Source organism: Paramisgurnus dabryanus, chromosome 5 (genome assembly GCF_030506205.2).
Source record: "Paramisgurnus dabryanus chromosome 5, PD_genome_1.1, whole genome shotgun sequence".
Classification (NCBI taxonomy): Eukaryota; Metazoa; Chordata; class Actinopteri; order Cypriniformes; family Cobitidae; genus Paramisgurnus; species Paramisgurnus dabryanus.
The window spans coordinates 25,463,509-25,488,996 of NC_133341.1; the positions used below are offsets into that span (position 1 = coordinate 25,463,509).

General features: G+C 37.2%; 1 protein-coding gene across 1 annotated transcript; it reads left to right on the forward strand.

Annotated features, from left to right (window-relative positions):
* Positions 1–1,142: 1,142 nt before the first annotated feature.
* On the forward strand, positions 1,143–25,396 carry smarca1 (SNF2 related chromatin remodeling ATPase 1). The gene is made up of 25 exons (XM_065250594.2): positions 1,143–1,322; positions 2,672–2,746; positions 3,156–3,322; positions 3,465–3,565; positions 4,011–4,111; positions 5,149–5,328; positions 5,475–5,630; positions 5,791–5,922; positions 6,723–6,791; positions 6,926–7,035; positions 7,372–7,598; positions 8,361–8,482; positions 10,228–10,380; positions 10,473–10,605; positions 12,830–12,975; positions 13,079–13,207; positions 13,388–13,498; positions 14,791–14,904; positions 15,391–15,513; positions 15,616–15,748; positions 18,178–18,296; positions 19,107–19,181; positions 19,353–19,490; positions 23,948–24,058; positions 24,789–25,396. Exons 1-25 carry the CDS (start codon positions 1,266–1,268, stop codon positions 24,846–24,848), a joined length of 3,042 nt encoding a protein of 1,013 aa, XP_065106666.1. The 5' UTR covers positions 1,143–1,265; the 3' UTR covers positions 24,849–25,396.
* Positions 25,397–25,488: the final 92 nt, after the last annotated feature.

Below are 25,488 nucleotides of genomic sequence, written 5' to 3' on the forward strand. Positions count from 1 at the left end.
GAGAGAGAGAGAGAGAGAGAGAGAGAGAGAGAGAGAGAGAGAGAGAGAGAGAGAGAGAGAGAGAGAGAGAGAGAGAGAGAGAGAGAGAGAGAGAGAGAGAGAGAGAGAGAGAGAGAGAGAGAGAGGAGGGAGGGGAAAGCGTGTGTGTTTTGTATTTGTATGTAATTTTAGAGAGGACATGTATGTACAAGTGTACATCTGTGGTGTGTGTTTGTGTGTTCTGGGTGGAGGAAGATGTTCCTCCCTCCAGTATCTCGTAGCAAACCAGCACATGACCTTGTGTGTGTGTGTGTGTGTGTATGTTTGTGTGTGTGTGTGAGAAACCCAAGGTCAGTTAGAAAAATGCTGTGAAGGGAATTTTAACGGGTTTACTTGGCCATCTGTCGTTGAATTCTCAAAGAGAATTCGAAAGAGAAATAGTGTCTTGAATTTTTTTAACATATTTAAATTTTTTAACAAAATATTCAGTGTTATAAGTTGTTTTGATTGGCTATTTCTGTACCAAAGCCAGGGAAATTTAATTTGATAAATATAAAAATGTCCATATCAAATGTTTGTTCATTTAGTTTATGATTTTGATTATTTATGTCCTAATCTGTCTTAAAAATATTGATCAGTAAACAAAAAGCACAATTTTTTCTTATCTAGACATAGCAGGTTGTGCTGCATTAAGAAACCCTGTAGTATTTAAGCGCCATCTAGCGTCTGTTTTTGACCAAAACACAACAACAAGTTTAGTTTTGTCTGACTTTAAAATGACCAGTGCGCTTTTTAAAAAAGCATTTTAAACATAACATTAATCACTTACCTATCAAAATATGGCGCAGTATAACCATTTGCGCAAGAAATATATAACGAATACAACACACATGGTACTTTCAGTGTTTAGTACAACAATTACGTTAAGCCATAACACCGTTTGAACATTTAGTTTAAATAGTGATATAAATAGTATATAATTTAACTTATCTAACTTTTGTGTCTCGGAGGGTTAAAAATAAAACAGTTTAGTAGCATATGTCTCAATTTCATGCTACGTTTGACAGTTTGCTTTTCGGCGCTCTACCATCGCGAGATGTGAAGCGAAGCCCTGACAGGGGCTACTGATCGCTCTAACATCGCGAGATCTGGTATGAACCACTAAAAGGGGCGTGTGCGCGCGCTGTGTACAGTCCTGTCATGACGCATACGACAAATCTATGCATTACAACTTACTGTCTGGTCACCAATAACTAACTCATGAAAAGCTTGGTACACTGACCAACATGTCCGACGAAGAGCTGCCGTCCACTTCGCGTGAGGCGCACACGGAGAAAGATGAGGTAAAGAGAGACATACAGAAGAACTGTACATAATTTGTTTACAGACTGGCATGAAAAACAGGATGCAGAAGTTTGTAGTTTATCTGCAACGAAACATGGCGGGAAGGCGTTTACTTAACATCTGCAGAGCCTTAGATATTTACTACTGCGTTGCATGGCCACTTATTTACTTAACGTTACGTAGATGTGAGAGGTTTGCGTTGGCTGCGCCACTTTTTTGAAAAGAAGGAACCGCGTGCAAGTCTTTTTAACACAACAGCAACTACCTAACAAATAATCACATGCTTACTATTACTGTCATCTGAAATGCCTTATGTCATGTTACTGTAACCTAATAAGAGCCATATTGTGTGTTAGTGGGAAGTTTGGTTTGTAATGTATAATGTGTTCAAAGCTGCGGTCTAAATCATTTAATAAAGGTACTTTATTTGTTAAGGAAAGTCAATAAGTTTTACGCAGCAATATAACGTAGTGTTAACAACATATGTAAGTTAGAAATTGGATTTGCTTAGAGGTGACGTTTTTCTACGTCACTGTGCGTTTACACTTTTATTATGTAATTGAGTAAAACTGAGCAATTATAGTTTAATAACGTTATTGTGTGACCTTACCAGGCCTACCAGGCAAAAGTACTAGTGCTTGGCATAGATTAATCTAGATTAATCTCATACCATATAAAAGTATTACGTTTGTGCTATCTGTAATTATTATGTATAAATAAATACAAAAGCATTCATGTATGTATTTAAGAAACATTTACATGTGATGTGTATATATATTTATTTACATTTTTATAAATACAAATGATTTCTAATAAAAATGTCTTAAATGTATGTATGTATATATATATATGTGTGTGTGTGTGTGTGTGTGTGTGTGTGTGTGTGTGTGTGTGTGTGTATGTGTATGTGTATGTGTATGTGTATGTGTTTAAATATACGTAACACACAGCACAAACTCATGTTATGCAAAAAAGTAATTTTATTTTGTATGAGATTAATCTAGATTAATCTATGCCCAGCACTTATTTGCAATTTGCACACACATATCATTCTTTTTTAGTGTTAATATTTTTTCATGTTGTAGAATAGTATTAAAGTTATTATGACTATGTAATAATAACACAGTTGGAAGTATTAAATTGCGCAGTAAGTATTAAAAAACTATTGTATCCGCTTCATTCTATTAAGTTTTTCTATGCTGGTCAACACTTTCCTTTTTATTATTATTTTATGTTTTAATTTCTTAACTTTTGATGTGTACTGTTTATATAATTTAGTAGGTACTATATGCTGTATAGAAGGTTTGTCTGTAAGTTTTAATGTCTAATCTGTGTATGTTTCTTTGAGGATCCACCTTTCCTTCTGGCCCCCCCTCCCAAAGCGGCAGCAAAGGAGAGCTTGGTGGAGTATGAGGAGAAAAGGGTAGGTGTGCTTTAGGGTTTTAGGTAGTTACTGAATGTGTAACTAAATGTGTCATAAATAGAAAATAATCAATGCGTGCAACACGTATTAAAAATTCTACACAGAGGCTTATGTGCACATTTGTGAGGAATGACACAGGCAGCAATATATGGACTACATTTTCGAAAAGGGTACTTTAGACAAATATTTTTTTTTAGAAATAATGATGTGTAATATACCAATCAGTTAATCAACCAGTTATTATTAAGTATGAAAATGTCACAAAAATACATAATACACAGAATTTAAGTGTCTTTTTCTCTCAACCAACATGGAGTTTTTTAGCATTGCACACCAAATGTAGTGTACAATGATTGGTTTTTCTTCAGCTTGTTGTAATTTAATCAGAAACTTTATTTCTCGTCTACAGAAAACGGACCGTGCAAACCGGTTCGAGTTCCTGCTGAAGCAAACAGAACTTTTTGCTCATTTCATTCAGCCTTCCAGTCAGAAATCCCCTACCTCACCCCTAAAGGTGAAAGTGGGGAGACCCCGAATCAAACAGGATGAAAAACAGAACCTGCTCTCTGTTGGAGAGTAAGTCACACACACGCACACACACACACACATCACACTTAAGATGCATGAAGTTAGCGATTAGTCCCTAAGCTGTCGGTCAGACCCGGGTCGTCATGGTGATCTGGTTTGATTTATTTCTGCTCGTGGTTGTGTGTTTTAGTAACCGCCATCGTCGAACGGAGCAGGAGGAAGATGAGGAGCTCTTATCTGAGAGCAGGAAGGCGTCTAATGTTCTTGTTCGATTTGAGGAGTCCCCTTCATGTATGAATCAATGTTTATTGAGCTTATGAACAGTCTGTGTATTTTTATGTACACTAAAGTGATTGTTAAACACATTTATAATTATGTTGTAAAATTGAAAATCTAAAGGTGTGAAGTGTGTAATTTGTTGGCCACTAGTGGCACCAAACAGTATTACAAAAATAATGGTAATTTCCAAACATGGGCAAGTTCACATGCGATATTGTTATTATTCTTCTGTGTCAGTATTTTATTGCTTTTGCATTTATGTCCTCTGTGGGCTTTAGTGTGTTTGAAAACAATCATTATTTATTGATTTTTAGGAAAATGTGTCCATGTAATTCAGTTATATTAAATCACTTTCACCATGTCCCTTCTCCAATTTATAGTCCATTTACCTGTCTAAATAAAAAGTCATTAGTAATGATGTGATATTATTGACTGATTGTTGTTTTTTGATTCATAGATGTTAAGAACGGAGCCCTGAGAGATTATCAGATCAGAGGTTTGAACTGGATGATTTCTCTATATGAGAACGGCATCAATGGTATCCTGGCTGATGAAATGGTAATGCAAATCAATTATGCTTAACATTACTTCAAAAACACATCATTGCCAGTGTTGCATTTATGCAATATCTTCAGACTGAGCAAGTTAAGGATAACCATAAGACAGCAAAAAGGGAAAAGGGCAAGGGGGTGGTGAACACTTTGTATTTTTGCATTCAAAAACATTTGTGACCCTGGACCGTCATAAGTCGCACAGGTATATTTATAGCAATAGCCAACAATATATTGGATGTGTCAAAATGTAATTATTTCCTCCAGTAAATATATTAAAACATGTATTTATCATTAGTAATAATATGTGTTGCTAATGACTTAATTTGGACAACTTTAAAGGAGATTTACTCAATATTTCAATTTTTTTGCACCCTTAGATTTCACATTTTCAAATAGTCAGTTTCTGCCAAATATTGTCCTATCCTAACAAACCATACATCAATGGAAAGCTTATTTATTAATCTTTCAGATGATGTATAAATCATAATTTCAAAGAAATCACCCCTTATGGTTTTGTGGTCCAGGCATTTATGTAATACAAAGTCTTAAAGATGCAACACTCATGGCATGCAGAAAAAGCAGGGTGACGCAGTGCAAACACAATTATTTGATGCATGTCAAACATACAACAGTAATAGAAATATTGTAGGAACATGAATCCTTATTTTTAAGAATCTCAGCTGTAATAAATGATTGATAATTAAAAAATATATATACTTTATTTTCTATAGATTAAGGTGACCAAATGTCGCCATTTTTTGGGGAAAGTCCCCTTTTATGGTGTTCTGTCCTTCACAATCTCACAACAGTAAAAATTTGAAAACATTTAAAAAGGTTTTGTCCTCGTTTTTTAATTTATAGATAATGGAACATCTACATTTTCAGAAATAATCATTAGTAATGAAAATACGTCATTGTGGAACCACATAGACTCATGACCATCATCTATTCATTGGTTTAATTCGACTGTTTTTTTTCTGAGTCTGTCTTGTTGATGTCTTGACTGTGACGCATTGGATTTGTGTGTTCTGATTGGTTCAGGGTCTGGGCAAAACCTTGCAGACAATCGCGTTGCTAGGCTACCTGAAACACTACAGGAACATTCCAGGCCCCCACATGGTCCTAGTGCCAAAATCCACCCTCCACAACTGGATGAATGAATTCAAGCGCTGGGTACCCACCCTAAAGGCTGTCTGTCTCATCGGGGATAAAGATGAAAGAGTGAGACCCTGCATTCGTCCTTCTGTTGTTTTTCTCTTTTTCTGTTCTTCCTGCCCGTTTCCCTACTTTAATCTTACCAGGAGGTCTTTCATAACGCTTGCAAGATAATGAATCAACCCTAATTATTTTGTTTGTGTTTATTATAGGCAGCGTTTATACGCGACGTGATGATGCCCGGGGAGTGGGATGTGTGCGTGACGTCCTACGAAATGGTGATTCGGGAGAAATCCGTCTTTAAGAAGTTTAACTGGCGGTATCTGGTTATTGACGAGGCCCACCGCATCAAAAACGAGAAATCAAAGGTATCGCAACCCAGATAAAACCACTAAGGGTGAATTAATGAAAAAGTGACTATAAAGCAAAAAATCTGTCATTTTACACTTTATGATGTGATAACGATAAAACAACTATCTTTAAACTACCCTTTGCTCTTTCTCTCTTTTATCTGTTTGTGGCTCTCAGTTGTCAGAGATTGTGCGAGAGTTTAAGACAACCAATCGTCTGCTGTTGACTGGCACCCCACTGCAGAATAATTTACATGAACTCTGGTCGCTTTTGAACTTCCTGCTGCCTGATGTGTTCAACTCTGCCAGTGTGAGTCACAATTTTTCAGATATTGCATCCGGTTTTATCTCTTTCCACTCACACACGTGTTTCCCAGCTGTATCTGTCAGAATACTGTTGGAAGTCTGCATTCTAGATTATAAGCCAAAGTTTTGACTGGCTATGTGTGTGTTGGCACGGTTGCGCTTTTGAAGTTGAAGTTCATCATAAATCCAAGGACGAGTAAGACGTCCCAAGCCTATGAAACAAATCACAAAGAACCATTGGCTTTTAAATCGAACACTTTGAAGCCAGATGACTTTTTTAGTTTTGATATAGCCAGATGGCTGTCGCCAATGCTCAATTTCCATCATAAAGAGCTGCTGTGATTGGAGAACACAGTTTACAAAAAATACTATTTGCAAGCATATACAGTTGCCGTAGACTGTGGTATGTAGGACTGGACAGTATATTGAGTTTTGGAAATACAGTATATTGGTATTTTTCCCCAGCAAGATATGGGATGACACAATACTGTCTACTGTATATTGGTATGGTCTGATATGACCCTCATTTGCAACAGAAGCCAAAAATGTACCCTGAGGTCAAACATGTTGTGCAGCTGTATATTTTCAAACAGGGAGGACATTTTAATCATATGCCGGTTGTAACAAAGGTAATCGTGCATGTAAACGTTTATATCCCTTGGTAGAAAATGCAGAGATATTAATTTATCGTACTGCATATCACCATTAATCTCAAACCTACTTTTCGAAACCATTTTATTTTCTGTCTGGAGCCCTGAGTCCTTGAGATTCCTAAGTCCTTTCTTTGTGTGTGTGAATTTTTAGGATTTTGATTCATGGTTCGACACAAATAACTGTCTGGGTGACCAAAAGCTTGTTGAGAGACTTCATGCTGTAAGTCTGATTCTCTCTCTTATTCACTCAACAGATTTTGAGCATATTTAACATTTTTGTTAGGAATTGAAATAGCTTTTGTTGATGTTGAATATGGAGGCTATTGAGCTACAGTATGAAGTGGCTGTTTACAGGTTCTGCGGCCGTTCCTGCTGCGTCGTATTAAAGCGGATGTGGAAAAGAGTCTTCCGCCCAAGAAAGAGGTTAAGATTTACCTGGGACTCAGTAAAATGCAGAGAGAATGGTAAGATCAAACTCAAAACTAATATAATTCATATAAAACAAGGATAATAAAGCACATTTGTCTAAACAGAGACTATAATGAATTGTTTGTTTGTGTTCACTTGAGTTTGATGAGTGAGTTAAACTGTGTTGAATTTTGAATCAAGTAGAGCCATCTGGTTTGAAAAACGCTTTCGATGATTATTCATGGTACTGTATGCACTGTGCAAAGAAGAGATTTGAAAAATCACAGAGACTGTTACTCATTGCTGTGTATGACAGTCCTTCCTAAAAAATTATGATGATGGTGACTGATGACCAGCAAGAGGAAGTAAATGAGTTTGTTTTATGTTAACAGGTACACACGTATCCTGATGAAGGATATTGACATACTAAACTCCGCTGGGAAGATGGATAAGATGCGCCTTCTGAATATTTTGATGCAGCTTCGGAAGTGCTGTAACCATCCGTACCTATTTGATGGGGCAGAGCCTGGTCCCCCGTACACCACGGACACACACCTGGTCACCAACAGTGGCAAGATGGTTGCGCTTGATAAACTTCTTCCTAAAGTACAAGAACAAGGTTGACGGCATCTGATAAAGCAGTTATTCTGTCTTGCTTTAAATTAGAATTTAATCATCTTTAAAGGGACACTCCACTTTTTGAAAATATGCTCATTTTCCAGCTCCCCTAGAGTTAAAAATTGGATTTTTACAGTTTTGGAATCCATTCAGCTGATCTCCGGGCGGGTCTGGCGCTACAACTTTTAGCATAGCTTAGCATAATCCATTGAATCTAAATAGACCATTAGCATTGCGTTAAAAAATAATCAAAGAGTTTCGATAATTTTCCTATTTAAAACTTGACTCTTCTGTAGTTACATTGTGTACTAAGACTGACAGAAAATTAAAAGTTGCGATTTTCTAGGCAGATATGGCTAGGAACTATACTCTCATTCTGGCATTATAATCAAGGACTTTGCTGCCGTACGTGACTGCAGGAGGCGGAATGATATTACGGAGCAGCAGAAAATAGTCCCCTTAGTAACTTTCAATGGCAGGGGACTATTTTCAGGCCCTGCGTAATATCATTGCGTAACTACAGAGAAGTCAGGTTTTAAATAGGAAAAATATTGAAACGCTTTGGTTATTTTTGCGCGATGCTAATGATCTTATTAGATTCAATGGATTATGCTAAGCTAGGCTAAAAGTGGTACTGCCAGACCCGGAGATCAACTGAATGGATAAAAATCTAATTTTTAACTCTAGGGGAGCTGAAAAATGTGCATATTTTTGTGTCCATTTAACTGAATGATTTTGACAATGTTTGTTTGTTTTGGGATAGGTTCCAGAGTATTAATATTCAGCCAGATGACACGTGTTTTGGATATTCTGGAAGATTACTGTATGTGGAGAGGGTTCGAGTACTGCAGACTCGATGGCAACACACCACATGAGGACAGAGAGGTACATTTACTTACTTATGCTTTAACATTTTTATATTTGCATTCTGCTAATAAAATCCATTGATAGAGAAGCACAGATATTAAATTTTTCCACAGATACCGATTCTGAATTTTATTTATTTATATAATGATCATTAATATTGAACTGGTAATGTTTCTTTACACTTTCTATACACAGAATTTATTGCATTTTCCTGTTCTCTTTTGATTGACAGTATATGTCAGCCATGACTATCGTCTGTTTTTAAAGGGATAATTCACCCAAAAAAACGTTGTTACAAACCTGTATACATTTTGTTGTTTTGGTGAACACAAAGGAAGATCATTTATGAAATGTTTGTAACCAAACAATTTGTGGACCCTACTTACTTCCATAGTAGTCTTTTTTCCTAGATGTGAATGGGGTCCACAAACGGTTTGATATACAAATATATTCCTTTGTGTTCATCAAAACAACAAAATGTATACAGATTTGTACCAAACTTGAGGCTTAGTAATTGATGACAGAATTTTTATTTTTCCTTTAAACGATCAGCCGATAGTGTGAAAAATTGCTTTTATTGATCGATACCAATTATTGACCGATATATCGGAGCATCAGACACATTAAATATGTTCACTACTTCAAAAAATTCTGCATAGTGCATTCTGGATCAATTATGTGTAAAGGTTGTCGTGAAATATTACTAAAGTTTAGTGTAGTAAATACTATGGTGTCTACTAAAGTTTTTCATGTGAGAATGTTTACTCCCCACTTCCTTCTTTCCTCTCAGATCCTCTTTATTTTCATCATCTTTCATTTATATGTTTTCTGTATTGTTCATCATTTATGTTACTCTCTGGTTCATATTGAAAGGGCTGAACAGAAGACGTTGTTGTTGTGCTGTAAACAAAACCGATATTATTAAAACGATGACATTTCTACTGTTTTAATTTCACATTCATATAGGCAATCCCAGTGTTCATCATGTTTGTAGTCGGGGTACCCATTAAATGCACACCCACAGGCATACACATCAAGCTGTAGTACATCTATCTGTTTTCAGTTTTTAACATATTTAGTGCATGATTAAAAATATTACAACAAAAGTAATTTAGTAAATACAAATCCAATAAACAAAATGAAAAAGAACAGTTGAGGGACATGCAAAGAAATAAACAAGTTCACTTGGGAATAAAACAAAATTACTAGGCTTTGAAAAATTATTAGACTAATACAGATGCTGCTCATGAAGTCTCAGCAGAGTTTATATAAAGACACTGATTAACCAGCCTGAAACTGCTGATCAGGCCTGGGGTGAAAGCAAACTCTGGTGGTTTTATGTTAGGCACACACAAAAGCTTACAATATAAGCTTATATAATATGTGACACTGTCTGTAAAGAACATTCTGTGAAAACATGGACTGAGTAAGGTTTCAAAGTCATTGAAATCAATTTGAAATTATTGATTGAAATCAAACTTGGATGCTCCTAACCTCATAATTAGATTATGAGCGTCACATACTGTAACCTGAATTATAAGCGAATCAATATCTGCAGATCAATTAATGACATTTGATGGGCAATTAGTTAATCTCATTGTGTAACATAAGTGTTTGTTTATTTCAGCTATTTTGTTCATGCCTTATTTTTCATTATTAACTGTATTTTCTTTCTTAAAGGGAACTTCTCATTTAACCATTAACATGACATGAAAAGTCTTCATTTATGCCTCTTTCCTTCTTTATCTGTTGTTGTGCAACAGATAGCCATAGATGGTTTTAACGCCCCAAACAGCAGCAAGTTTATCTTCATGCTGAGCACAAGGGCTGGTGGGCTGGGGATTAATTTGGCTACAGCTGATGTGGTGATTCTGTACGACTCGGACTGGAACCCACAGGTGGACTTACAGGCCATGGTGAGAAACAGCATCACCAAAATCACACAACTGAGCTTATAGTATTCAAATAAAAAAGTGAGGCTTATTGGTACACATATGTTGTGTTTTAGGACCGCGCCCATCGAATTGGACAAAGGAAACCAGTTAAAGTGTTCAGATTGATAACAGAAAACACAGTAGAGGAACGAATCGTGGAGAGAGCTGAGATGAAACTACGCCTGGACTCCATAGTCATTCAGCAAGGTGTGTGCACACAAGCATAGGTAACACAGTGTGTGACATGATGTGATAAAGCAACATTAGCTATGTTTCCATCCATAAGTATTAAACTTATGCACATAACTGGAATATCGCATTAAACTTTTGCGAATAAAGCATGCGTTAAAGAGAATTGAAGAGAGCAAAATCATCACTTCATGTCAAACTGGAGCTAAATATCAGTAAGAAAAGCGTAAAGCCATTGTATTTTACCATTTCGTGTATAATCACCTCAGAGCTCGCAGCCGGAGACAAAACACTATACCTGTTATCTGCTTTCGGATGTGGATAAAATATAAATATAGGCATATATTAATTATGAGAGGTGCTCACATTTTTGGATACTCGAATTGTGAAAAACTTTTGAACGATCTAACTTTTCTACTATATATATACACTTTTCAAGATTGACTTTACAGAGACCTTAAAGGAATAGTCCATTGTCTTAAAAGAAAAATCCAGATAATTTACTCACCACCATGTCATCCAAAATGTTGTTGTCTTTCTTTGTTCAGTCGAGAAGAAATTATGTTTTTTGAGGAAAACATTGCAGGATTTTTCTCATTTTAATGGACTTTAATAGAGCCCAACATTTAATACTTAACTCAACACTTAACAGTTTTTTTCAACGGAGTTTCAAAGGACTATAAACGATCCCAAACGAGGCATAAGGGTCTTATCTAGCGAAATGATTGTCATTTTTGACAAGAAAAATAAAAAATATGCTCTTTTAAACCACAACTTTTCGTCTAGGTCCGGTCCAGCGTGACCTAACGTAAATGCGTAGTGACGTAGGGAGGTCACGTGTTACATATATAAAACGCACATTTGCGGACCATTGTAAACAATAAACTGACACAAAGGGCCCTATCTTGCACCCAGCGCAATTGACTTTGTCAGTGACGCATGTATCATTTGTATTTTGCACCGGTGCACAGCTGGTTTTTCCCTCCACAAACGCACGTCGGCAAACTAGGGAATGAACTTGCGCTCCCTGGGCGGTTCAGCGCAAAAAGAGAGGCGTGTTCCGGCGCAAACCATCCCTGGTGCTATTTTGCAGTTTCAAAAAACAATTGCGCCACTGACCAGAAAAAAAAAGTTTAAAGTCAGTGGCGCGTTGCGCTTGGTTCATTATGCTATTTTAAGGGCGCATGCTTGACCATAATGTATAGCCTGCACAACGCGCATACACTTTGCATGTAATCTACACAGTTATTTTTGCAAATCATAAATTGTTACACAAAAAAATATTAATACACGAGATATGGGGAATCATAGTGGTGAGCATTGTGGTGATAGTTTTTATTTATTGTGTGGCTGCGTTAAAAAATTATCATGTAAATAACGATTAAAATATTTTCATAAGTTAATATAATAAGTTTGTTGTGTGGCTGTATTACGTTTATTTTATGTAAATAATAATTAAAATGTTTTCACAAGAAACCTTAATGTATGTGAACTTGATTTGTAAGTGTACTTTGGGGTTGGACCTTGCTTGCGTTTCTTGGGTCCGATTTCAAAGCCCCCAAACCCTTTCAGCGGTGAGGGTGGACGCAGCGATGTCCTCTGCTGGCGTCTGTGTAGAGGCAGATCCACCTCCCGTTACACGGCGTGCCCGATTTATGCTGGCAAGCTTGGGATTCCCCCGTCTCCTGACATCATTGTAGCGCTTGGCGCAACGATATGCCAGCTGATGAGACAATTGTGGCTATTTCCTCTAACGCCTGTTTAACCTACGCTGATTTGGGCGGGTTTCTCCTATCCCCATACAAAATAACTTCTCTGTCTTTGACTGCTCTTACAAGAACGTGGGTCTCCTCGGCTGTGAACCGCTCCTGGCGTGCGCCTGGTAAATCCGTCATAATAATAGCAACCCGCCATGGAACTTGCGCCCTTGCGTTTAAAGGGAATGTTGGATAGCGTTCTGATTGGTTTATTTGACGTTACGCCCAAACCAGACCTATGAATAATGAACCTACTTCAGACCAACCCCTTATTGATTTGCGCCCGGTGCAAGAGTTATTTCTCACGCCGGGAAAATAGCAACAGCGCCCAAGATCCGCCCACAAACTCACTTTGTAAATTATCTGGATTTTTCTTTTAAGAAAATGGAATATTCCTTTAAGAACAGCATTTAGGCTACAACATAAGTGTTTATGTACATCTGCTTTGTGTTTATCACATGCTGTTATTTGTGCTTTGTTCATAGGACGACTGATCGACCAGCAGAATAAATTGGGGAAGGATGAAATGCTACAAATGATCCGACATGGAGCCACGCACGTGTTTGCCTCTAAAGACAGTGAACTCACAGATGAAGATATCAACACCATTCTGGAAAGAGGTGCCAAGAAGGTGATCACAACCAACACATGTGCTGACATTCACTAGAAAACTCTAAAAGTGAGATTTCGCTTTGTGATTTCATTTAAGTCTGATTGATTCCTGTTTCTCTCAGACGGCCGAGATGAACGAACGCATGCAAAATCTTGGCGAGAGCTCGCTGAGAAACTTCACAATGGACACGGCCGCAACGGAGACCAGCCTTTACAACTTTGAGGGAGAAGATTACAGAGAGAAACAGAAAGTGAGTCAAATAGATTTTTTCATAGTTGTTCATAGTTTTAAAGAGATAAAATATGCATGCATGCTTTTGTGAGGTTTTTCCCCAAAGTTGTGTACTTGTACTGTATAAGCCATAGATTAGCAATGTTTATGAGAGGTTTGTAGCTGAAATGTGTGTGTATTTGCTATCTATTTTCTGCAGCTGAGTTTGATCGAATGGATTGAGCCTCCGAAGAGAGAAAGGAAGGCCAATTATGCTGTAGATGCTTACTTCAGAGAAGCGCTGCGAGTCAGCGAGCCAAGAGCCCCAAAGGTAGCTCACACAGTATAAACACTGAAATTATATTTGCCAACGCTACTCAAGAGCGCATAAGCGCACCATAATGCAAGTGTGTACACAACCTACTACACAATAAATAATGCACTTGCATCGCTGTTTTCAGCAGACTGACAGTCGCATTGGAGTCAGTGAATAGAGTAACTCAGCTGAAGGGTGCTGTATCATCAGATATTGGGGGTTGTGTAATGGATAAAGAGTTAGGCTTGAAACACAAAGGTTGCAGGTTCAAACGCTGACTCAGGAAATGACCTCATGAACTGGACATTCTTCTTCTCCTGTCCTGTCAATGCCGTGCCCTTGAGAGACACTTAACACTCGATCGCTCCAGTGTGACGGTTTGATCAAATAGTCCAATGCAAGTCATAAAAACTTCAGTAATAATGAAAAAATGCTGCTAAATAAGGAGTAAATGCTGTTTAATGCTGAGAAAAGCTTAGACGCTGTATCAGATGCCATATGCAGGGTTCCCACGGGTCCTTAAAATCCTTGAAAGTTTGTGAATCTGAATAACAATCGGAAAATTCAAGGCCCTGGGAAATTTTTGAAAATATACATACATAGATACAGGTCATTGAAAGTGCTTAAATCCATTTTATGCATGAAGTTTTCTGAAAAAAAATCCATATTATTCCCTGTGTAGTATAGGATATCATAAAAATTCTAGACTTTTAAGCACACGTGCTAAACTGTTCACTTTAAATGCTTATATCTTCTGTATGCGAATGTTGATTCATACCAAAATGCTTTTTGCATAGTTGTGTTTGACAAATGAAAACGTCTTGTGTTACGTATGTAACTGTTGTTCCTTGAGAAGGGAACGAGACGCTGCGTCTCCCTTGCCATACTTCCTGCATCCCTGTAACACCGCTAATAGTTAAGATAGCGATATACTTCCTGGCTCCCGCGTCACCCTGTCTTTGTCGTTAAGCCTCACCATTGGTTGAATTTGATATACCCGGGGCACATTTTGTGACTACATTGTCTCAGACAATGACGTGCTTGTCCTGTGGCGGCTACTGTAGCTTCTCGATGTGTTTCAAAAGGAAGGGGTGAGCTGTGGACTGAGCCGTTGGTTGCAATTCACAATCTAACCACTAAAAATCTACACAGTGGACCTTTAAGACAGAAAGTTCATAACAGATTAAAAAAAATGCCAGGAGCATTACAATGCTTTGTCATTATATACATCAACTATCAAACACATTTGCATAGAAATATGCACATGGATTTAAGTCATTAAGAGAGTTTGTGTGTGTGTGATTTAGGCACCACGGCCTCCAAAGCAGCCCAACATCCAGGACTTTCAGTTTTTTCCTCCACGGCTCTTTGAGCTTTTGGAGATGGAGATTCTTTACTACAGGAAAACCATTGGATACAAGGTGAGGATGATATGTAGCCTAGATCAGTGATCTCCATCCTGATGCATGAGCAGGTGATAAAACATTTGTTACTTATGTTAAAGAAAGAAAATGTAATAATGCAAGCCAATCTGTGTTTCTGTTGTTCAAACCTGTATTACAGTGTATAATATTATATTTAAATAGTTAAAAAGTCAATCTCTGTATAATAATTCACATTTAATAATATTTAAGATAATGATCATTTTTATTTGGTTTAATGTGAAATTATATGAGCACATTTCTGGTTTAATGGAGATGAAGAGATACTTGAGCCTTACTGATGGGACTTTGGGGGAGCATAAAAATATAAAAAGGTTAAGAAAAGCTTAGATAGATGGTTTGAGATAAAACTGGTTTCTGGACTCTTAAAAATATATTTTTAAAGGTTTGTTTTCTTTAAAATATTTCTATTTTGATGCACTCAAGTGTTCACTCGCAAGAGCATCTGGTTTATGTGTATTGTAGGTTCCACGTAATCCTGAAATTCCAAATTCAGCACAGGCCCAGAAAGAGGAACAAGCAAAGATAGACGAGGCTGAGCCCCTGTCACCCGAAGAAACAGAGGAGAAAGAGAAGCTACTCACACAAGTGCACACACTTTATCAGCTTTCCTTCACTCACACATTCACACAAACTAAATGTGCTAATTAGCTGCAATGATGCAACAAAATTCATCTGTTTCGTTTACAGGGTTTCACGAACTGGAACAAGCGTGATTTCAATCAGTTTATTAAAGCCAATGAGAAGTACGGTCGTGATGATATTGACAACATCGCCAGAGAGGTGGAGGGCAAGACCCCTGAAGAGGTCATGGAGTACTCTGGTATGATGCACACCCGTAAACATTTTATTTATTATTTACCTGATTTGTGACCCTGGACCACAAAACCAGTCATAAGGGGTATGGGTCTATTTGCCAACAATACATTGAATGGGTCAAAATGGTATTTTTTATGTCGAACATCATTAGTATATTAAGTAAAGATTATGCTTCACGAAGATGTTTTGTAAATTTCCTACGTTAATATATAAAAAAATATTTATCATTACTAATATGTATTGCTTAGGAATTAATTTGGACAAATTTAAAGGTGATTTTTCTTAATACCGGTATTTAAAAAAATGTTACACCCTCAGAGTCCAGATTTTCAAATAGTTTATCTCAGCCAAACATCACAAAAACTTACCCTTAATTTCTGCAAAGTTCAAATAGCAAATTTTTTGTGGTTCAGAGTCACATTTGTTTACACCAGGGGTCTTTAACTACTCTTCTTCGAGGGCCAAATTAAAAGATGTAAATATGATGCGAGCCAAACTTTTACCGCTATTTTTTACCTTTTATATATTTCTTACCTATTACATATATAATAGGTAAGAAATATATAAAAGGTAAAAAAATAGGGCTAAATATATATAAAATGTATATAAATATATAGAAATTATAAAATAGGGATGTTTATATATACAATAGGGGTGTGTGTGTGTGTATATATATATACACACACACACCCCTATTTATATATATATATATATATATATATATATATATATATATATATATATATATATATATATATATATATATATATATATATATATATATATATATATATATATATATATATATATATATATATATATATATATATATATATATATATATATATATATATATATATATATAATATTTAAATTGTAAAGATAGGCTTAAACTGAGATTTCATTATGATTGCCACCAGGGGGTGAACTCCCCCTAGTTTGCTCCATAGTTGCAGTCATAATGAAATCTCCGTTTAACCGTAAATTCATGTCAACATAGGAAAGAAGCTAATTCCAGCGCAATAGCCTTCAATCTACGAATATATTTATGCTTGTCGCATTTAAATGTAATCTTTTAAAAGGATTCAAGTTAGGGATCGACCAATATGGATTTTTCAGTGCCGATGCCGATTTTTGTTTAATCAGCCTTAGCCGATGACCGATACAGGCTGCCGATGTTCTTGAGCCGATATTTGGAGCCGATACTGCTTTTTCTCACTCATTTTACATCATAAAAATGACACAATGATGATGCCAAATGTTACAAGTCTCAATTTTAAAAAAGTAACATTTATTGAAGTTAAAAAACTATATTTAACAAATAGTAAAAACAGGTGAGGGTGCTATGGAACCATGTTTTGATGTTGTCATGGAAAGGTTGGCTGGTTGGTACACATACAACTCGCATATATCGGCCGGCCGATATATCGGTCTATCACTAATTCAAGTGTTACTGATAAAGTTAAACAAAAAAGGATTAATAATTTTCACCTTGGACACAATGTTTTGATTGGAACACACTGAAATACATCACTTCCGGTCGGCATGTCACATGCAAACGGTGTAGTCAAACAAGTTTATTTATTTGAATGCATCCAAAGCTCAAATTGGATCCGAAAATTATGCATCCGCAGATGGTTGGCACCCCACGCAGCCCCTTTTCGACTCTCCTTCCAGTTTATTGGCCGTCATTTGTCATGAAAGGAGGCTTTAAAGTAACCACGCTGATTTTAAATCAGACAAAGATGACCTGAGGGCCAGATAAACATGACTGTAGGGCCGCATTTGGCCCGCGGGCTGCCAGTTGATTAGCCCCGGTTTACACCATAAGCACCATATATTTAGAGGCTAATTCACACCGATCTCGGTGTTTGTTGCTGTTTGTCTGAAATTGCTAAGAAGAAAATTTACAACATTTTACTTTTGATCGCTCAAGACCTCTGATTTCTGTTTCATACAAGCTGTTTTCAAATGCAAGAAAGTGTCCCCTCTGAACGACTCTGCAGGCTTTTGGTTCCTGCAGTTTAGGGAGGTGCATTACTAACAATAGCAGCTACGGCTGGGTGTACTGATGACTGCAACACCGTGAAGGTGGTAAATCAAACTTGAATTGCTCTGATACTGGAAAAATCCCTCACGGAGTTAGAGAATTTACATATGGCTCTGGCAGAATAATTAAATGCGTCAATTAGTTTGGTAAATTAACACATTAATTTGACAGCCCCAGTAGACATAAAACACCTTATACCTGCACACACCCATATTTACTCATTACTACAGTACACACAAACACTATTATGAACAAAGCTGACACAAAATACTTGAACCACCTTGTACTTGTCTCACTTACACAAATACACTTTGCTTTTCAAGCCGCAGACTTACAAAACAAACCCTTCCTTACTATACTGCTTGTTTGTTGTATTCTTACAGCTGTGTTTTGGGAACGATGTAATGAGCTGCAGGACATTGAGAAGATCATGGCTCAGATAGAGCGAGGGGAAGCTCGTATCCAGAGGCGCATCAGCATCAAAAAAGCCCTGGACGCTAAGGTCAAATGTTCAATACTTACACATTAAACCTCTCTATGGCCACTTTCACACATTAAACCTGTTAAATCGAAACAAAGTTGCCAGATTACCTTTTACAGAAAATGTGTCCGTTTTTTATCCGTATTGCTACCATTACAACATTAGCACCTAAATGCAAATTGCCTGATGTGACCTTTAAACAGCTGCACCGTTTCCTTTCCCAGTGAGCTAGTTATAAGAAAATCTCTAACGGGTACAGTAATCTGTCGACTAATTTTTTCATCTTGCTCGAATGAGAGAAGTTTTTCATTTCTTTTCACAAAGTAGATAATCATGATTTTTTTTACCTGTGTCAAAGCCATGGGTTAATTAGTTTCTTTTAATGAGCTCAGTCGCTTTGACAGCAGCCTCCTTACATCCGAGCATCTAAACCTTGCACATTCTCATGAATCTCATGACTTTGTTCACATGCAACAATGGCTTCGTTCACATATGCATTTAAACTGCAAAATATACATGGAAAAGGTTGTTGTGTGAAAGCGCCTTACATCTTGTGTTAGAACTAATTACGAAGCTTCAGGAGTTATTAGCGTGCGAATGAAATAAAATTGAATTACATTGTTGACGACTGAGAGTCTATTTAATGGCTGCTGAATAATGATTGTGTGGCAGTTTTAATTTTTCTCGCTTTTGATGTTTCACACCCTCAATATTCATGCAGTGAAGTCACAGCCTTATCATACAAAGTGAATATATTTCAGAGAAAATTTCATTTTTTGATGCAATAATAATTAATAAATATTTCTTGTTTGATGGTTTGTGTACTTGTAGATAGCACGTTACAAGGCTCCATTCCACCAGCTCCGCATCCAGTATGGCACCAACAAAGGAAAAAACTACACAGAGGTGGGTTTGTGTGTGTCGGACAGAAATAAACAAAAGGTTGTGTGTTGTTAGTCTTTGAGTTTAGTGTATTTGTGTGATAGATAAAATCGTTAATTTTATGAGTGTAGTGTGTTAACTTATTAAAGCAGAATCACTTTTCACATCTGTGTCTGTCTTCATGCGTGTTTGCAGGAGGAGGACAGGTTTCTGATCTGTATGCTTCATAAAATGGGATTTGATAAAGAGTATGTATATGAAGAACTTCGACAGTGTGTACGAAATGCCCCACAGTTCAGATTTGACTGGTTCATCAAGTCCAGGACTGCAATGGTAAGACTGTGTGTGTGTGTGTATTTCTCATGAGGAAAACATATTAGCCCTTAAACAAAAGCAAAGCATGTCCATGCGACCTTTCAGAGACGTCCCCACAGGGGGAAAAGACTGATGAAGGGATTAGTTGTGCCTTATAAATCATTTTAGGATTAGTCTGTCAATTTTAATTAGCTTCAATTACATGTGAATGGCAAGATGCTATATTGAGATATTTACATAGTTGTGTGTGAGCATGTGTTGGTTTACTTAGCTGTACCTTAGAGACAAAATTATCCCCTAGAACATAATCTGACAGAAAATCATCTGGGGATATCCTTAACCTAAAGAGCCCCTATTACATTGCTCAAATGAACGTTATTTGGTATATTTGGTGTAAAACAACGTGATTTATGGATAAAAAAACACATTATTTACACAAAAGTGGTGTGTTCCGATTGGCCAGCTATCCAGTGCGTTGGAATCCATTCAGCCGATCTCTGGGTCAGGCGGTACCACTTTTAACATAGCTTAGCATAATCCATTGAATCTGATTAGACCATTAGCATCGCGCTAAAAAATGACCAAAGAGTATCAGTATTTTTTCCTATTTAAATCTTGACCCCTCTGTAGTTACATCGTGTACTAAGACAGACGGAACATTTAGACTTGCGATTTTCTAGCGATGATATGACCCAGTGCCCGAAAATAGTTCCCTGCTATTGAAAGTTACCAAGGGGACTATTTTCATGCGCTGCTTAATATCATTGCGCCTGCTGCAGCCATGATACGGCAGCAAAGTCCTTGATTATTACGCCAAAATGAGAGTATAGTTCCTAGCCATATCGGCCTAGAAAATCACAACTTTAATTTTCTGTCTGTCTTAAAGGGACACTTCACCCATTTGCATTAAGCTTTGTATAGTTAGAACCCCAGTCATGTTTTTTAATGGTCGTGCATCATTCCCTCAGTTTCCCCTGAGACAGGAGAAATATAGATTTCAGTGTTGCACTTCCTTCTTTCAATGATGTAAAAATCATCATTTTGCATCATTGAAAGCAGGAAGTCCAATATCTTTGTTGAGGGGGTGAGACTACAAACACCCCTTTTCTCGGTCAAATAGGCACTAAATTCGAAATGTATGTTACATTTTGGCTACATATAGGACACACTTTCAATGAATATCAATGTTTCTATGGGTGAAATGCTCCTTTAATACACAATGTAACCACAGAAGAGTCAAGTTTTAAATAGGAAAAATATCGAAACTCTGGTAATTTTTGAGCGTGATGCTAATGGTCTAATCAGATTCAATAGATTATGCTAAGCTATGCTAAAAGTGGTACCGCCAGACCCGGAGATCGGCTGAATGGATTCCAAAACGGTAAAATCGTAGACTTTGAAATTTGTAACTTTGCAGATCTTTGATATAATATGTAATAACCTACACCAGTGGTTTTCAAACCCTGGAAACTAAAAACTGGGTCGCCAGAAAGATTTAAAAATTTAACTAAAAAAATGTATTCAATTTTATTATAAAAACTATAATAATTACAACATACTTGAATAAAAACACAGTAAAATCTTTTAAATACACGAAATAAAAAAAATACTCAACCACTGTGTCACATGACCCATGTGCGTGTGCAGCTTACTGTATTAAATTTATAGACAGTAGATTAAATTGCGCGTGGCGTCACAGCCATTTTTTAAATGATGCAAGGGGAAATAAAAACTCCTAAATAAAAATAAAAATGTGTTTGGTCTGATTTAAAAAAATATATATTTTAAATGTGTTTGATTGGTTTGTCGATAGTGTTTAGTTGTTTGCTAAGCATAGCGCTACCGTTAAGACATGGTTGAGTGTTGCAGTAAGACTGACACGTTATGGTTCTGCTGTTATCTTTGAACTATTTTCGCTGCTGAAACAACAAAAACAGTCAACATTGCATCTATAATGTATGTGACTAAATATTAATTACTTGTTTAGTGAACTGTCATATGAAACGTAAATTTTCAACCATGATGTGATGCTGCTTAACTGTACAGTGTTTCCCACAGATCTGAAATTTACTTGTGGTGGTAGCTGGTGAAAAGGGCGATCATTATTATCCACCGACAAAAAATGGTCTACTATACATGTAACAAAGAACTAATAATGTGTGACACAACACAATACTTTGATTTATAAAACATTCATATTAATTTCACATTATAGTTCATTAATCTAACCACCCCAAACTTTTTTTGCCATAAACAAAGCTGACACTGTTTGTCAAAGCACCACGAAAACACTTTGTTTTTGCACTGATATATGAAGCAATTTGATGACCCCTTTTATCAAACTCAATTATATACAATACTATGTATACTATAGCCTATATAGACAGTGCAGGTCTATAGATTATAAATGTGACTGATGTTATAATGTTAATAACTTCTATATAGGCACTTTTACTGCTTCTGCTTTCTATTTCTCTTTTGCCAATTAAAAAAAGCTTAATCCACTCATTATTTCAGATTTAAAAAAGTCTACTTGCTGTCCCGATGACAGACTTTACATTACAGCTTTGCGTTTTTTATATCCTGAGTCAGCTAGAGCTTTGCTCATTCAGTATTAGCACTGCTTTTTGCTACAATCTCTGTGCTAACTGTTTAGATTTTAGTAAAGATATTGTCTATTAATAGTAAGATTAAAAAATGGGATAAAGAAAATGAAGCGGCGCGTGGTCGTGACAAGAGCCAGTTGCTATCGCCATAGAAACCGGAGGCACGCTAAAACAGCACTCGAGCTTTAGCACGGTAGCGCTCACGGCCGTTCTCCGATCGACTCGGGTTTTACACATAATATTAATCAGACTTGGGACCCGAAGTAATGAACTAGGACCGACCCGGACCCATCTGACCATTTAAAATATAAACCCGGAACCGTACGGGTCCCGCCGCCGCGTCCTCAGTGAAGAAAGACCTCTAATGGTAAAACTCTGCTCAAGTTCAGAAACATGAAAGGATACAATATACAATATAAACCCGGAACCGTACGGGTCCCGCGTCCTCAGTGAAGAAAGACCTCTAATGGTAAAACTCTGCTCAAGTTCAGAAACATGAAAGGATACAATGTGACACTGAGGTTGCTTCGCGTCGCGCCCAATTCATTGATAAACAGAGAGCACGTGAACGGACACTCAACCGGAGAGACACAACGTGCTTGCACGCAAAATGAAGCCAACTTAGATGCTATAAACACATATGCACATAAGCATACGCGACCATTTTGGTCGCAGTGTGTTCCCTGGCTGCTCCGTATGTGCTGCTGCAGTTGATCCAGTTTGCCGCGCTGGATGATGAGTTTATGACGCGTGCATCATCTTCACGGTCACCCGACCCCCACCTCTCTCTCGCGCTCTCTCTTTCGCGCTCTCTCTCTCTCTCTCTCTCTCTCTCTCTCTCTCTCCAAAACACGGGTCATCCAGTCGAGTTCAGAAAATACGGAAATTCGTAAAGTGATTTTTTTTACCTGGGCGGGTCGCAATTTACCTGGGCGCAGCGCCCAAGTAGAGCCTATGTATGGGAAACACTGCTGTATCATGTTATTAAAAACTTCACATTTTTACCGCAGTATGTTTAACCCACTGTTAGCTCACTTTGTGTTTGCTGCGCTTATTTGTTTAACTTAGCTTTATTAGATTATACACTTTTGGTTGCCATTGAGACTAACAGATGCAGAATCATTATCGTGTTTTGGTGATTGTTATTGGCGTTTTAATCTAACGTTACTTGTCCCTGATAAGACTGCTTCAGTATAGGCTAGGTCCAATCTTTACGACTCCTCCGTTGTGTTGCGTATGTCAACTTCTTCCTCGTTTTTTGTCCATTATCATAATTAATGATATTATAAATTGCAGTGAGGTTGATCTCATTTGTGCCACCTTAAAAAATGAAATGCCTGTCCGTGAATTTGTGTCTGGCTTCGGGTCTGCTCATTAGGTAAGTTATATACATACAGATGCGCGCGTGCACATTTCACCGGGCTCACTCCGGCTTTCGGCCCCGCCCTGCTTCATGCTACTAAGGGGGGGGGGGGGGGTAGAGTGTGGGTCGCATAATTTTTATTTTTTTAAATTAGGGTCGCTCCTAAAAAACCTACACTTACACAGCAGAAAATATGTAATATCATGAAATGGAAATAGGGGCTCTTTAAAACAAGAAACCAATTTGTAAGTGAAATAAAAAAAAATTATTATACTAAAAATGCAAGCTGTTATCTTTAGGGTTATTCTGCAAAAATACACACTATTATTACACAATTACACACAGTAATACAAAATTTCTCTTCTCATCCTACATCAGCTCGCATTAGTGTGCATGTTTGAAAGCGTGTGGGTGTGGATGCATGTATGACGCACAACCATCTGATGTGTAGCTGTTTTTCAGAAATGATAAAAGGTGTTCATCCATGTGTTTCGTGTGGCTTTCAGGAACTGCAGCGTCGCTGCAACACGCTAATTTCTCTCATTGAGAAAGAAAACATGGAGATAGAGGAGAAAGAACGAGCTGAAAAGAAGAAACGAACACCCAAAGGACAATCAGTAATACCTCCTGTCTTCTTTCTTTTCACTCCATCTGTTGTTGTGCTCCACGCTCTTCCTCCCCAGAGACGTTCCCTCTAGTTTAGACTTACGCTCGAACAACTGAACAGGAAAAACATGCAAATGATCAAAATTCCCTTCTGATTTATTGTTTGCAGTCAAGAATAGTATATCATACTGATGATTCAAAATTGTCTGTTTGTCCGACTATTTATCAGTGTTGGAGACGCTAAAAAGTGTTTAACTACAATACAAGGGGAAAACTGTTATTCCTAAACATTACATCTGCTGCAAAAACAATGAGGAAAGCATCGAACATGATTTGATCAGATTGGTTTACACTAAATATCAACATTAATAGACTAAAACATTGGAGACAGGTCATAATAAACAATAAACAGCAGCACTTAATATAACATTCCAGACAAGCCTCTGCACAAGGACAAATTGGTGAATTGGTTTTTCAAACCGCTTTAGATAATATGGTCATATTCAAAGGAGTAGACATTTCAGGAGAGCGGTTTAATTATAACCTCAGTTTACTCAGCAGTGACATTAAATAGAAGATGTAGTGTGGAAAGTACTGGGTTACTCCGACATTCCCACCCTGCAAAAACTTAACTTTTGAGTGATGTGAGCTATGGCGATGCAGTGGTACATATGGTAATTTTTTTGTCTTTCAACATTAAATGAATTATGAACCTGATGTTTTCTGTGTTATGTGTTGCAGGCTCAAAAGCGGAAAGCTGAGGTGACCTCGGACAGGAAAGAGAAGAAATCTCGAACCTGAGGGCTTTGCCTGCTGGTTTTCATTTTATATTACAAAGCACTACGATAGTCATACGCCTCTCTACTGAATCGTTCGGTTTTATCTGCAAGTCAATGCCAGATTTAAAAAAAAATAAACATGTAAATAATAATAAAACAAAAGCGGTTTGAGCATACAAACACTTCTCCGCCGTAAGTCTCATCCCATGGGCTGCATCCAGATTGGCAGCTACATTTTTCTTTCCAAAACATTTTTTGAGTAAGTGCCATTTATTTAGCATGCCGAAAGGGACAGCTCTAGACTGTTCTGATCTCATCTGTGTGTTTTATAAATGAAAAGCTTTTTGCCTGAGACTCTGTTATTGTTCAGTAAAGGTCTCTGTGATCTGCACCTTAATCCATGTGATCTGTAGCTTTGCACATCCAGTCTTCTTAAGCTCTTTTCTACAGTCATGTGGCATTTAATGTTGCATTTAAGCTGTTTTAAAGATTCTCGTTTGAACTTTTAAACCCGTTTTTGATCTTTATATGTACAAGTCCATTGATATTAAAAAAGAAAATTGGCTGGTTGTTTACATTGTTCTTCTTCTGCTTGCTGTGTGGATTTTCCTTCTTGCACTTTGACTCAAACTCAAGTATGTTCTGATTGGCTATTATTGGGT